General features: G+C 43.1%; 1 protein-coding gene and 1 pseudogene across 1 annotated transcript; one reads left to right on the forward strand and one right to left on the reverse strand.

Annotated features, from left to right (window-relative positions):
• Window positions 1-838: 838 nt before the first annotated feature.
• LOC120021746 lies at window positions 839-3140 on the reverse strand (annotated as a pseudogene).
• A 9212-nt stretch (window positions 3141-12352) lies between these two features.
• On the forward strand, window positions 12353-13728 carry LOC120021703 (C-C motif chemokine 19-like). The gene is made up of 4 exons (XM_038965544.1): window positions 12353-12540; window positions 12814-12934; window positions 13077-13201; window positions 13365-13728. Exons 1-4 carry the CDS (start codon window positions 12480-12482, stop codon window positions 13382-13384), a joined length of 327 nt encoding a protein of 108 aa, XP_038821472.1. The 5' UTR covers window positions 12353-12479; the 3' UTR covers window positions 13385-13728.
• Window positions 13729-15009: the final 1281 nt, after the last annotated feature.

Raw genomic sequence — 15009 nt, forward strand, 5'->3', positions numbered from 1 at the left:
TTTCTTTATTTGGACTATTTTCTACATTATCGAATAATAGTGAAGACATCAAAACTATGAAATAACACATATGGAATCATGTAGTAACCAAAAAAGTGTTTTGTTTGAGAATATTCAAAGTAGCCACCTTTTGCCTTGATGACAGCTTTGCACACTCTTGGCATTCTCTCAACCAGCTTGTTGTGCCTTGTTAAATGTTAATTTGTGGAATTTCTTTCTTTCTTAATGCGTTTGAGCCAATCAGTTGCGTTGTGACAAGGTAGGGGTGGTATACAGAAGAGAGTCCTATTTGGTAAAACACCAAGTCCATATTATGGCAAGAACAGCTCAAATAAGCAAAGAGAAACGACAGTCCATCATTAAATTAAGACATGAAGGTCAGTCAATCCACAAAATGTCAAGAACTTTGAAAGTATATTCAAGTGCAGTCGCAAAAACCCATCAAGCGCTATGATGAAACTGGCTCTCATGAGGACCGCCACAGGAAAAGAAGACCCAGAGTTACCTCTGCTGCAGAGGATAAGTTCATTAGAGTTACCAGCCTCAGAAAATGCAGCCCAAATAAATGCTTCACAGAGTTCAAGTAACAGACACCACTCAACATCAACTGTTCAGAGGAGACTGCATGAATTAAGCCTTCATGGTCAAATTATTTGAAAGAATCTCAAATATAAAATATATTTTGATTTGTTCGACACTTTTTGGTTACCACATGATTCCATATGTGTTATTTCATAGTTTTTATGTCTTCACTATTAATCTAAAATGTAGAATATAGTAAAAATAAAGAAAACCCCTTGAATGAGTAGGTGTGTCCAAACTTTTGACTGGTACTGTATATACAGGTACAACGATGTAGGCTGTGCTGTGTGAAGCAGTGGTGTCTGTGGTGGGAAGGCAGAGGCTGAGAAGCCACAGGCCTCTGGTCAGACAGGCTTATACAGCCACAGGCCTCTGGTCAGACAGGCTTATACAGCCACAGGCCTCTGGTCAGACAGGCTTATACATCAGGGTGGTGACATACTTCTTGTAGTGATGAGTCGCACTAAGCACCATCACACCATCCTGAGAGGAGAGAGAAATATAGAGCTCCATTAGCACATACTTGACATTTCCCTTTACTTCTCCAAAAGCAACTCTTCTGGGATTCATTCTGTTCCATCTTGCAGACTTTGAATCAATCTACTAATGCTTCATGGCTTTGATTTCATCTTTCTGGTCTTACCTTAATGGACAGGGAGTAAAGGTGATTGAGCATGACATGGTTGGGTTCTGGAAGCAATGCAGGGTCACACTGATGAGGGAAAGCGAAAACATCTTACTCCAGTGCATGCACATTACTGTCAATGACATGAACAGCTCTATCATGTCTTCATCGTTGATATTCCTATGAGGCTTTGGATTCAGTTGTTGTCATCTTGTACTCAGAGATTCCTGTGTGCTTGTTTAGGATGACCTGTAGCAGGTGAAGTGACAGAATGGGCAGAGACTTATCCTTCCTGCTTGGGAATGTAGGATCCTGATGGTACGGCCCGGGAGGGGAGCTGGACAGGTCTAACTCACAAACAGATGGTACATACAATGCGAGATTGAACATCAAGTTTATAGTTTATATTTTGTATCAAGTCTAGTTAATATTTTGCTATTACCAGTTACCATCTAACTTTCTAGCATCATGGAGACATTTTCCAATACAGTAGCATAACTTGGTTACACTCATAAGTGTTATGTGGAGCCTGTATTTAGAGAGTTGGGCCAACTTTTAGAATGTTGTACTAATTCTAGACATTCAGTTACATAGCATGAAATATTAATGGGGTGCTAACATGGCTGCCATAGAATGTTACAGATGCATCATAAACGCAGAAAGCTCAATGGCCCAATTCTCTTAATACATGGCTCTGGTGTTACGCATGGGTAAACAGGTTGTGGACACTGACCTGATATATCAGAGCACTTCTGTGAGTCCACCATAACTGCATCAAACTCCTCAAAGTCAGTCTTCTTCACTTGGATGACGTTGTTGACTGTGCCTAGCTGGTTGGTTACAACAGGCTGGGGGACCACAAAATCAGCAATCTAACAGTGGACTCAAACTATTTTTCATCCATATAGGAGTGAATGACTAAGTAAACATTCCGTCCACATAGAACTTATGCTTACTGTCAGTGTGTTCGATCTTTCAGTCACAACAACTTTGTGGCGATTGTGGATCTGCCTGAAGGGGAGCATCAGTATAAGTGCATATACACACTCACGAATTGCACCATAGGCAGGTCAACAATAATGTTATGAGTAGGATGCCCTTCCCAGGGCTGCTAACCCACCTCCTGGTTAGGGGAATCTCCAGACAGAGAGACCTCCTTTCCAGTTCCAGTCCAGCGGAAAACAGTGGGGCGGTCCAGTGTGCCCTTTATCATCCTCCAGGTTCTGACGCCATGCAAGGTACTCCTCTTTCTCTAGGGGAGCCTAGGAGACCAGGGAAGATGGAGAGATGAGTCTCTATGTGTGTGAGACAGGAAGTGTCACAGGAACGACGCTGGAGAGGCGAAGCAGGTACGAGGAGTCAAACATTTAATAGGGAACGGGCATAGAACTAGACAGGAACAGCGTCAGCAAATGGGTAACAAAGACATAACAATCAATGCAGCAGCGGGGAACAGAGCTGGGGAACTGACAAATATAGGGAAGGTAAAAAAAACAGGTGATTAAGTGAGTCCAGGTGAATCCACTATCGCTGATGAGTGTGACGAGGGAAGGCAGGTGTGCGTAATTGATGATGGCAGGAGTGCATGATGCAGGGCAGCCTGGCGCCCTCGAGCGCCAGGGGGGAAGAGCAGGAGCAGGCATGACAGGAAGAGGGAGATACGAGTATCTCTGTATGTGAGACGGGGGAAGAGATGAGTCTCTCTGTATGTGAGACGGGAAGAGATGAGTCTCTGTATGTGAGACGGGAAGAGGGAGAGATGTGTTTTGTGAATGTGAAAGTCACATTGACAGAGGCTTACGTAAACCAACCTTGATATCCTATTCATGGAACATATCAGAATCCTCAGGACTGTCCATGAAAATTTTAAGCATGTCGCCCTCCTTGGAGTGGCTGTCCCACCTGTGCCCATGCCAGTGTTGGTGTTCCCCATGGTCCCCTTTGTGTTACTGAGCCAAAATCACTGTGGAAAAAGGTTGGGAAATTGTTTAAACCAAATGGGACAACTGTCTCAGAAAAACCCATTAAGGGGCATTATGGACAGAGAATGTGGGCACACATGACATCCAAAGACTATGCATAACGTTAGCTAGCTAGCTACAGTGCCGTGAAAAAGTATTTGCCCCTTTCTGATTTTCTCTATATTTGCCTGTTTTTCACACTGAATGTTATCAGATATTCAAACAAAACCTAATATTAGATAAAGGAAACCTAAGTAAACAAATAACACGTGCATACGCATTTCATTTATTTAATTAGCCAAGTTATAAAATACCCAATACCCCAGTGTAAAAAAGTAATAACACTCAATAACTGGTTGCACCACCTTTAGCTGCAATGACTGCAACCAAACGCTTTCTTGTAGTTGTTGATCAGTCTCTCACATCGCTGTGAAGTAATTTTGGCCCACTCTTCCATGCAGAACTGCTTTAACTCAGAGACATTTGTGGGTCTTCGCACATGAACTGTTCGTTTCAGGTACTGCTACATCTCAATTGGGTTTAGGTCTGGACTTTGACTAGGCCATTCCAAAAAGTTTATATTTGCTGCTTTTCAGCCATTCTGATGTAAAATTGCTTGTGTTTTTTGGATCACTCTCTTGCTGCATGGTTGCCTATAAATGGTCAGTGAAACGCCCCTAATTAATATTCATCCATACTGACTGCATGACGACAATGACGGCAAATCCCGACAGAAAGGCTAAAAAACGAAATTTCACCCAGTGTGAAATGGAAGTTCTTGTAGGGGAGGTTGAAGCAAGAAAAAATATATTGTTTGGTGGACACAGTGTGGGCATTACAAATGCCAAAAAGGCATTAGAGTGGCAGCATGTAGCGGACGCTGTGAATGCTGCTGGCTCAGAAGGTCAGACCCTCTCAGAAATAAAAACATAAAAGTGGAGGCCAAAAGGCGCATAGCCTTACACAGACAAAGTGTTTGTGCCACGGGCGGGGGAAAGGGGACACCGGAGCTCAACCCACTTGATGAGCAACTTGCAGGTATTATAGGGGAATCCCTCCTGAGTGGAGAGTAGTGACAGGAGGTGGAGGGGGACACGGACATGCAAGATGCACCGGATGATCCAGGTATGTAATTAGTATTCCCTCTTTTGAAAAGAGTAAACCAAATGCATTCATGTTGTGTTTAAACATGCATTTACAGAAACAATTGTGACATTTTCTATTGTTTTTAGTCGCTGCATGTTCCAGCGGGGTCGGTGGTGCTGCAGCACAACCCTCCAGCGCCCGTGTCCTCACAGATGCAGTCCTGCAAACGCAAAGAGACACCATCAACGCTATTAACGAGGTTACCAAGGAGTTGCAGTGGGACAGGCACGGCTTGGTTTCTGCAGGTGCTTCTCTGTAAAGCTGGGCCCACTGCAGCACAGAGATCCAAGAGAACAGCTCTTGATAATCGGAACCGGTTCATAAGCCACTCATCATCATTGGACAGAAAATCTTGCTGGTCTCTGAAAATCCGCTCTGAATTCTTCCATTCGCCAAATCTTCCAACAGTGCCAAAGCAGCCATTGTGTGTCATTACGCATTGTAATTGTATGCCTTTTTATACCCACCCATTTGATTGTCAAAGCTACCCAATTGCATAACACCTTCAGGTGTGGTAATTACCTTGATTGTAACTGACAATGACAGGGCCATTATCACATTGACAGTTCTGCGCAACAAACATATGATAACAATATATGAAACTGTGCACTCGTATTTGTACATGTCGGTAGGGATGAAGTGACTATGCATAGATAATAAACAGCGAGTAGCAGCAGTGTACAAAACAAATGGAGGAGGGGGGGGGGGGGCATTAGCTACTCAATGTAATAGTCCGGTGGCCATTTGATGAATTGTTCAGCAGTCTTATGGCTTGGGGGTAGAAGCTGTTAAGGAGCCTTTTGGTCCTAGACTTGGTGCTCCAGTACCGCTTGCCGTGCGGTAGCAGAGAAAACAATCTATGACTTAGGTGACTGGACTCTGACAATTTTATGGCCGTTCCTCTATTATATAGGTCCTGGATTGCAGGACGCTTGGCCCCAGTGATGTACTGGTCCATACGCACTACCCTCTGTAGCGCTACATGGTCAGATGCCGAGCAGCTGCCATACCAGGCGCTGATGCAACCGGTCAGGATGCTCTCAATGGTGCAGCTGTAGAACTTTTTGAGGATCTGGGGACCCATACCAAATCTTTTCAGTCTCCTGAGGGGGAAAAGGTTTTGTTGTGCCCTCTTCACGACTGTCTTGGTGTGTTTGAACCATGATAGATTGTTGGTGATGTGGACACCAAGGAACTCTCGACCCGCTCCACTACAGCCCTGTTGATGTTAATGGGTGACTGTTCGGCCCGCCTTTTCCTGTAGTTCACTATCAGCTCCTTTGTCTTGCTCACATTGAGGGAGAAGTTGTTGTCCTGGCACCACACTGCCAGTTCTCTGACCTCCTCCCTATAGGCTGTCTCATCGTTATCGGTGATCAGGCCTACCACTGTTGTGTCGTCAGCAAACTTAATGGTGTTGGAGTCGTGTTTGGCCAGGCAGTCGTGGGTGAACAGGGATTACAGGAGGGGACTAAGTACACACCCCTGAGGAAACCCAGTGTTGAGGATCTGCGTGGCAGACGTGTTGTTGCCTACCCTTATCACCTGATACAGCCCATCAGGAAGTCCACGATCCAGTTGCAGAGGAAGGTGTTTAGTCCCAGGGTCCTTAGCTAAGTGATGAGCTTTGTGGGCACATGGTGTTGAACGCTGAGCTGTAGTCAATGAACAGCATTCTCACATAGGTGTTCCTTTTGACAAGGTGGGAAAGGGCAGTGTGTAGTGCGATTGAGATTGCATTGTCTGTGGATCTGTTGGGGCGGTATGCGAATTGGAGTGGGTCTAGGGTATCTGGGAGGATGCTGTTGTTGTGAGCCATGACCAGACTTTCACAGCACTTCATGGCTACCGACGTGAGTGCTACGGGGCGGTAATCATTTAGGCAGGTTACCTTCGCTTCCATGGGCACAGGGACTATGATGGTCTCCTTGAAACATGTAGGTATTACAGACTCAGTCAGAGAGAGGCTGAAAATGTCAGTGAAGACACTTACTAGTTAGTCCACGCATGCTTTGAGTACACGCCCTGATAATCCATCTGGCCCCGCGGCTTTGTGAATGTTGACCTGTTTAAAGGTCTTGCTCACATCGGCTACCGAGAGCGTTATCACACAGTCATCCAGAATAGCTGGTGCTCTCGTGCATGCTTCAGTGTTGCTTGCCTCGAAGCGAGCATAAAAGGCATTTAGCTCATCTGGTAGGCTCGCGTCACTGAGCAGCTTGCATCTGGGTTTCCCTTTGTAGTCAGTAATAGTTTTCAAGCCCTGCCACATCCGACAGTAGGATTCAATCTTAATCCTGTATTGACACTTTGCTTGTTTGATGTTTCGTCTGAGGGCATAGCGGGATTTCTTAAAGGCGTCCGGATTTGTGTCCCGCTCCTTGAAAGCGGCAGCTTTAGCCTTTAGCTCGATTCGAATGTTGCCTGTAATCCACGGCTTCTGGTTAGGATATGTACGTACGGTCACTGTGGGGATGACGTCGTCGATGCACTAATTGATGAAGCCGATGACTGAGGTGGTATACTCCTCAATGACATTGGATGAATCCCGGAATATATTACAGTCTGTTCAAGCAAAACAGTCCTGTAGCACAGCATCTGCACCATCTGACCACTTCCGTATTGAGCGAGTCACTGGTACTTCCTGCTTTAGTTTTTGCTTGTAAGCAGGAATCAGGAGGATATAATTATGGTCGGATTTGGCAAATGGAGGGCGGGGGAGCGCTTTGTATGCATCTCTGTGTGTTGAGTAAAGGTGGTCTAGAGTTTTTTTCCCTCTGGTTGGACATGTGACATGCTGGTAAAAATGGGGTAAAACTGATTTAAGTTTCCCGCTTCCAGGTGAGCATTTTCTTGTTTGCTTATGGCCTTATAGAGTTGGTTGAGTGCGCTCTTAGTGCCAGCATCAGTCTGTGGTGGTAGACGGCTACGAATGATATAGATGAGAATTCTTGGTAGATAGTGTGGTCTACAGCTTATCATAAGGTACTCTACCTCAGCAATACCTCGAGATTTCTTTAATATTAGACATCGCGTACCAGCTGTTATTGACAAAAAGACACACACCCCCACCCATCGACTTACCAGACGTAGCTTCTCTGTTCTGCCGGTGCATTGAAAATTCCTCCAGCTCTATATTGTCTGTGTCATCGTTCAGCCACGACTCGGTGAAACATAAGATATTACGGTTCTTAATGTCCCGTTGGTAGGATAATCGTAAGTCATTCATTTTATTTTCCAATGATTGCATGTTAGCAAGTAGAATTGATGGCAATGGGAGTTTACTCGCTCGCCTACGGATTCTCAAAAGGCAGCCTGATCTGTGTCCTCTTTTCCTCCGTCTTTTCTTCACGCAACTGACGTGGACCTGGGCCTGTTCCCGGGAGAGCAGTATCTCTTTCTTGTCGGACTCTTAAAGCAAAAAGCTTCTTCCAGTCCGTGGTGAGTAATCACAGATCTGATGTCCAGAAGTTATTTTCGGACATGAGAGACAGTAGCAGCAACAATATGTACAAAATAAGTTTTAAAAATAAGTTACAAACAAAGCAGAAAAAAAATACGGAATAGCACAATTGATTACGGGCATGTAAAACGTCAGCCATCCTCTTTGGCGACATTTTCATATTTGAGGGGTTCTTTTGCAATAACAAATGTTTGTATTTATTATCCTAAATCTTGTTTTTTGTGTTTTTTTTGTGTGCACTCCAGGGAACTCTTAATAATATATAATACGTGACAGGTAATATTTTGATTTATTTTACACAATGGTATCAATTTCAAAGCGTTTCATCCTTCTGCCATCGGAGTCGCAGTTCCTCATTTCTCCAGTTTATGTGCGTACGTATGGGTCAAAGTGTTCGTAGAGGACCGCACATTCTCCCTCAAGTTACTTTTTTATAAATCACAAAGTTTGTTTAGAAAGTGGCTTAAGCCTTCTTTTGTGTCTACGCAACGTTTAAAATGAGGCCTCTGGTCTTCCAGGTCATTTAAATAAATAAAAATTAAACGTGACTAGGGCCCTAAAGGACCAAGGTTGCCTACCCCTGCAGTAAGTAGAGCTAGAGTGAGTGATGCTACCACCTCCATCTACTGCTATAAAGTTATCTGGTTGACAAGAAACACATCAACTAAGAAGGAACAGTATCTATTGTAGAAACCCGCACAGACAGTTGTGTGTTATGAGTTATGCTGTTTGTTGTGTTGTACTTACCAGTAACCAGTGTTCGCGGGGTCCGACACGCCAGTCAACCTGCTATCTGCCAACCACAGGAATGCCTGGAATGTTCCGGTGCAGAGCATCTTTGTGGTTGGTGGAGGGGGGTGCACCACATGCTTAACCATTGTTGTCTCTTTTTACATCTGGACTTAACAAGAGATGAGTCACCGTTGTTTGATATGATTTTCCTTGGTTGATTTACTTGGCGTGGGCTACGACCAAACAGTAGCCTGTGTTGAGTTTGGTTAATAAACCGGGAATTCTTAAACGCATTTGTTCATTTATAATCTAGCCAGGTTATTACAGTACACTCCCACAAATATCATACCTTAAGAATTGATGTTAGCTTACACCATTAAATTGCTTGTTTCTTTTATTTAACCATTTTCCTAAACAAGCTTCGCGTAATTCCCGAGTGCCCCGCCTCCTTTCTTACTTGACTGTCAGGGTGTGCAGTGTCACTTTCTTACCACAAGGTGGTAGTGTTGACCTGTAATGGGCCATCAGGCTCTGAAAGATCTAGATTTCTCGGACGATAATAAAGTTAGACTATCCCAGCTAAATGCTGATATAGACATTATTTCAAACATAGTCACATAACAATGTCCCTATGCTTGTGTTTTTTATGCATTTCCTTTAAATCACCTTTAGAGTGAGGATGACAGGCAGTCAGACAAACAAGAATTGTCACTTATCATCCCGTTGCTTTCAAACTTCTGATATTGTTTTTCCAACATCCTACAGCTCTCTGTGAAATATCACACAGCCTCCGCACTTTCCTCTAGCCATCCAACCCTGAGTGACTGGCTCTAGCTGCACTGTCTGGTGTCTCCCTGTCTTCAGTCTGTCTGGGTATCAGGAGAGCTGTAGGGGAGACTGCAGATGATTCTGTGCTTATTTCATCCTCTCCTTCTCTACATGTCCAGCGTCCCTCCATAATACACAAATGGATATATGCACACTCATCCACTCACAGACATATACGAGAGTGTCTAGGTCAGGTTTAGTTGAAAACACTCATCCACACACAAAAAGATTCTCTCATATACACATCGACATCCTCCCACACAGAAAGATGCACACCCTCCAGTATTACTTGCACAGGGAGTATGTTTCCTTCCTGTGTCACATAATGAGCCCCTGTGATGCTGGGTTGTGATGCACCAGGGATGCTACGTTGTGATGGACACTAGGAGGCTAATTGTCACCAAGCTATCTAAAAGCAACAATTAAACAAGACACCTTCACATGGAATGTGGTGACATCCCTGATAATAGGTTTACCCATATATACTGAACAAAAACATAAATGCAACATGTAAAGTGTTGGTTTCATGTTTCATGAGCTGAAATAAAAGATCCCAGAAATGTTTCATACGTACAAAAAGCTTCAAATTTTGTGCACAAATATGTTTATCCCTGTTAGTGAGCATTTCTTCTTTGGCAAGATAATCCATTCACCTGAAAGGTGTGGCATATCAGGAAGCTGATTAAATAGCATGATCATTATACAGGTGCACCTTGTGCTGGGGACAAAAGGCCACTCAAAAATGTGCAATTTTGACACAAAACACAATGCCACAGATGTCTCAAGTTTTGAGGGAGTGTGCAATTGACATGCTGACTGCAGGAATGTCCACCAGAGCTGTTAACAGAGAATAAAATGTTCATTTCTCTACCATATGTCATTTTAGAAAATTTGGCAGTACGTCCAACTGGCCTCACAACCGCAGACCACGTGTAGCTACGCCAGCCCAGGACCTCTACATCTGGCATCTTCACCTGCGGGATCGTTTGAGACCAGCCACCCGGACAGCTGATGAAACTGAGGAGACTTTCTGTCTGTAATAAAGCCCTTTTTTGGGAAAAAACTCCTTATGATTGGCTGGGCCTGGCGCCCAAGTAGGTGGGCCTGGTACCAAGTGGGTGGGCCATGGCGGGCCATGGCTGTGCCACCTAATTAATTTATTTCAATTGACTGATTTCATTATACAGTTGAAGTCGGAAGTTTACATACACTTAGGTTGGAGTCATTAAAACTAGTTTTTCAAACACTCCACAAATTTCTTGTAAACAAATTATAGTTTTGGCAAGTCGGTTAGGACATCTACTTTGTGCATGACACAAGTCATTTTTCCAACAATTGTGACAGATGGATTATTTCACTTATAATTCACTGTATAAAAATTCCAGTGGGTCAGAAGTTTACATACACTAAGTTGATTGTGCCTTTAAAAAGCTTGGAAAATTCCAGAAAATTATGTCATGGCTTTAGGAGCTTCTGATAGGCTCATTGACATCATTTGAGTTAATTAGAGGTGTACCTGTGGATGTATTTCAAGGCCTACCTTCAAACTCAGTGCCCCTTTGCTTGACATCATGGGAAAATCAAAAGAAATCAGCCGAGACCTCAGAGAAAAAATTGGAGACCTCCACAAGTCTGGTTCATCCTTGGGAGTAATTTCCAATCGCCTGAAGGTACCACGTTCATTTGTACAAACAATAGTACGCAAGTATAAACACCATGGGATCACGCAGCCGTCATACCGCTCAGGAAGGAGACGCGTTCTGTCTCCTAGAGATGAACGTACTTTGGTGTTAAAAGTGCAAATCAATCCCAGAACAACAGCAAAGGACCTTGTGAAGATGCTGGAGGAAACCGGTACAAAAGTATTTATATCCACAGTAAAATGAGTCCTATGTCAACATAACCTGAAAGGCCGCTCAGCAAGGAAGATGCCACTGCTCCAAAACCGCCATAAAAAAAGCCAGACTACGGTTTGCAACTGCATATGGGGACAAAGGTCATACCTTTTGGAGAAATGTCCTCTGGTCTGATGAAACAAAAATAGAACTGTCTGGCTATAATGACCATTCTAATGTTTGGAGGAAAAAGGGGGAGGCTTGCAAGCCGAAGAACACCATCCCAACCGTGAAGGACGGGGGTGTCAGCATCATGTTGTGGGGGTGCTTTGCTGCAGGAGGGACTGGTGCACTTCACAAAATAGATGGCATCATGAGGGAGGAAAAGTATGTGGATATATTGAAGCAACATCTCAAGACATCAGTCAGGAAGTTAAAGCTTGGTCGCACATGGGTCTTCCAAATGAACAATGACCCCAAGCACACTTCCAAAGTTCTGGCAAAATGGATTAAGGACAACAAAGTCAAGGTATTGGAGTGGCCATCACAAAGCCATGACCTCAATCCTATAGAAATTGTGTGTGCCGAACTGAAAAGGTGTGTGCGAGCAAGGAGGCCTAGAAACCTGACTCAGTTACACCAGCTCTGTCAGGAGGAATGGGCCAAAATTCACCCAACTTATTGTGGGAAGCTTGTGGAAGGCTACCTGAAACGTTTGACCCAAGTTAAACAATTTAAAGGCAATGCAACCAAAGGCAACCAAATACTAATTGAGTGTATGTGAACTTCTGACCCACTGGGAATGTGATGAAAGAAATAAAAGCTGAAATAAATAATTCTCTACTATTATTCTGACATTTCACATTCTTAAAATAAAGTGGTGATCCTAACTGACCTAAGACAGGGAATCTTTACTAGGATTAAATGTCAGGAATTGTGAAAAACTGAGTTTAAATGTATTTGGCCAAGGTGTATGTAAACTTCCGTCTTCAACTGTATCTCCCCATCAACGGTGAGAATGATTTAGAGATATTTCCGCCAGTTGTAACTGCAGAGAAAGTACCCTTCAACTCCATGGAAAAGCACTGGCAGAGCCTACTTTATCTTTGTTTGTTTTAAAGGTGAGAGTTGAGGGGCGTGCTGAGCTGAACATGGTTTACGGGAAATGGGTGCATGACTTGAGGGGAGTGAAAGTGAAAGGAGTTGTGCGGTGAGGATATAAAGCTGTGCCTGGACCACAGCAGCCCATTTATCTGCAGATCCTTGTTTCAAATATTAAGACATAGACAGAGAACAACTAAGACAGGATGTCCTTACAGTTGGCTGCACTTCTTCTGTTGACATCAGTCCTCTGGAGCCATGCAGCAGGTGAGATCCTCTCTTCTACTGCAGAGCTACTGTTATTAACTACTTTTACTCCAAGTTGTTATCATAGTAACTACTATAATAACGTCTTGGTTACATAATGCTGTGTCTTGATCACTAGTTGTTATTATTATCTGTGGAACTGAATATGCTCGTTGTCTTCTCAAGAGAATGTTGAAATGTAATTTTAGTAGAATGCCATACACAGAGAGAATACACAAAGATACACAGAGGGGATAGTCTAACCTGTGTTTGTGTGTGCGTGTGTGTCTGCAGCAAACACAGATGAAGCAATGGACTGCTGCTTGACAACAACCAATGCCAAGCTTCCCCGCAGAGTGGTGAAGTCATTCAGTATCCAGAGAGTCAGTGGAGGATGTCGGATACCTGCCACTGTGTAAGCAACATTAATCATTCCACACTCTTGTACAATAGGTTGCCAAATGTAACACATCACCCTAACCACAAGTTAATGTTTTCTGGCTGTGTGTGACTGCATTGTTGGAACTATGTCTGATCTAAGTCACTTCTGCCAACAGGTTTGTCACGAGGAAGAATCTTCGACTGTGTGCTCCTCCTGCCACCAATAACAACTGGGTGACCAAACTCATCAAGCAACTGAAGAGGAAATCGCAGAATGGAAAGGCCAGAAAAAGGAAAAATGGTGGGATTCTATCTTAAAGTGTGATGCAATCCACATTAATCAATTCTTTTAATTATAGAAGCATAAAAGGTTTCATGGTCACCACCTATGTTCTTCCATCAACGGTGAAGTTCCACCCGTGTCTGTATTAAACTGTTTCTCCGTGTGCATTATTTCTCCTCAGGCAAGAACAGTAGACACTGAAAGACTGTGGGTGATCCCTGAACATGGAGCTCCAGAACACGTTCTGCAAGAACATTTTCCAGGCTGATCCCTGAAACAATAATCAGCAGTTGGACACATTTTGTCAATGGCATTTTAAAGTTAGTTCTCATTGTAGGGTGTGATACTGTGATACTGTTGAATTGATTGTATTCTCCCAGTTGCCATTTTTATTTTGACCAACACTGTTTCATGTGTACTTCATGTACTGCAGAGAAAACACTGCATCTTTTCTAACCTTTCTCACAGTCACTTTAAGTCACTATAAGCTGGATTTTGTATTGTATAGATACATTTTATGTAAATAAAGTGTTTTTTTAAAGACATATTGTGTTTTTCATCTCAGTATTAATGATTTATTCATTTTGTCCAGTTAAAGACTTGTCCATGGTTTTTACATTGTACAACATTATTGGGAGTAGTTAGTAGTTAGTAGTTCAATTTCCAAGTTATTCACATCCATTCATAAAACACAATGAGGAACTCCAGCCAGTTGTCTCTGGTGTCAGTAGAGCAGGTTCTAACATAATCAAGGGATAGGTACAGGGAAACATCTGAGTTATAGTCTGTGTTAAACACTGCATGAACCTACATACCTACTTACTTAGGGCTGAGCCGGTGCAATAAATATTTTCTCTGCCATGAACAACTCCCTTGGCACTTTACAAATAATGCATTAACACACTTAAAGACAGATTTACACCTTAACCAAATGTGTTATTCCTTATTCTTATAAATATTATTCCATAGTTATGCTCTATGGACCTTCTATGTTTAATTTCCTCAAACAAAGAAAAGGCGCAGTCACTTGGTCTGGTCCAAGGTGTGGCCTAGCATAACTCTCTCCAATGATAACAGAATGTCAGCTAGAAGAATGGAGCACTGGGACATCAGCTGCATGTCTCCCCGTAACTCCATCTAATGGCTCATGAGAGTGTGATCTCTATATTCATGGCAGCCCGATGTGGGTGAAGTTTCATCAGGCTACTCCTCTAAATCCCAGCTTCACACCCAGACCTGTCAGTCTAAAATACCTCTATAAGTGGGGACTGTCACGTTCGTTATAGCGATGAGACCAAAGCGCAGCGTGATTTGAATGCATCTTCTTTTAATAAAGAAAGAACACGGAATGAACTATACAAAAACAATAAAACGAACGTGAAGCTATATAATCATAGTGCTGACACAAGCAACTAAACATAGACATAGATAAACACCCACGAAATACTCAAGGAATATGGCTGCCTAAATATGGTTCCCAATCAGAGACAACGATAAACAGCTGTCTCTAATTGAGAACCAATCTAGGCAACCATAGACATACAAAACCCCTAGACTGGTAAAACCCATAAACATACAAAAACCCTAGACAGGACAAAAACATATAATCACCCATGTCACACCCTGACCTAACCAAAATAATAAAGAAAACAAAGAATACTAAGGTCAGGGCGTGACAGGGACAGACTGACTCCTCAGAATGACAGTTGAAATGCAATCAGTCTGTTCAGCCAGGGAGGCGACAGAACCTGGGCTGTATTCCTATTCCTGTCAAGTTGCAATCCACTTTCCATATCATGTGTTTCCAAGAACGCTATTCTTTCTAA

The sequence above is a fragment of the Salvelinus namaycush genome, chromosome 26, assembly GCF_016432855.1.
Source record: "Salvelinus namaycush isolate Seneca chromosome 26, SaNama_1.0, whole genome shotgun sequence".
Classification (NCBI taxonomy): domain Eukaryota; kingdom Metazoa; phylum Chordata; class Actinopteri; order Salmoniformes; family Salmonidae; genus Salvelinus; species Salvelinus namaycush.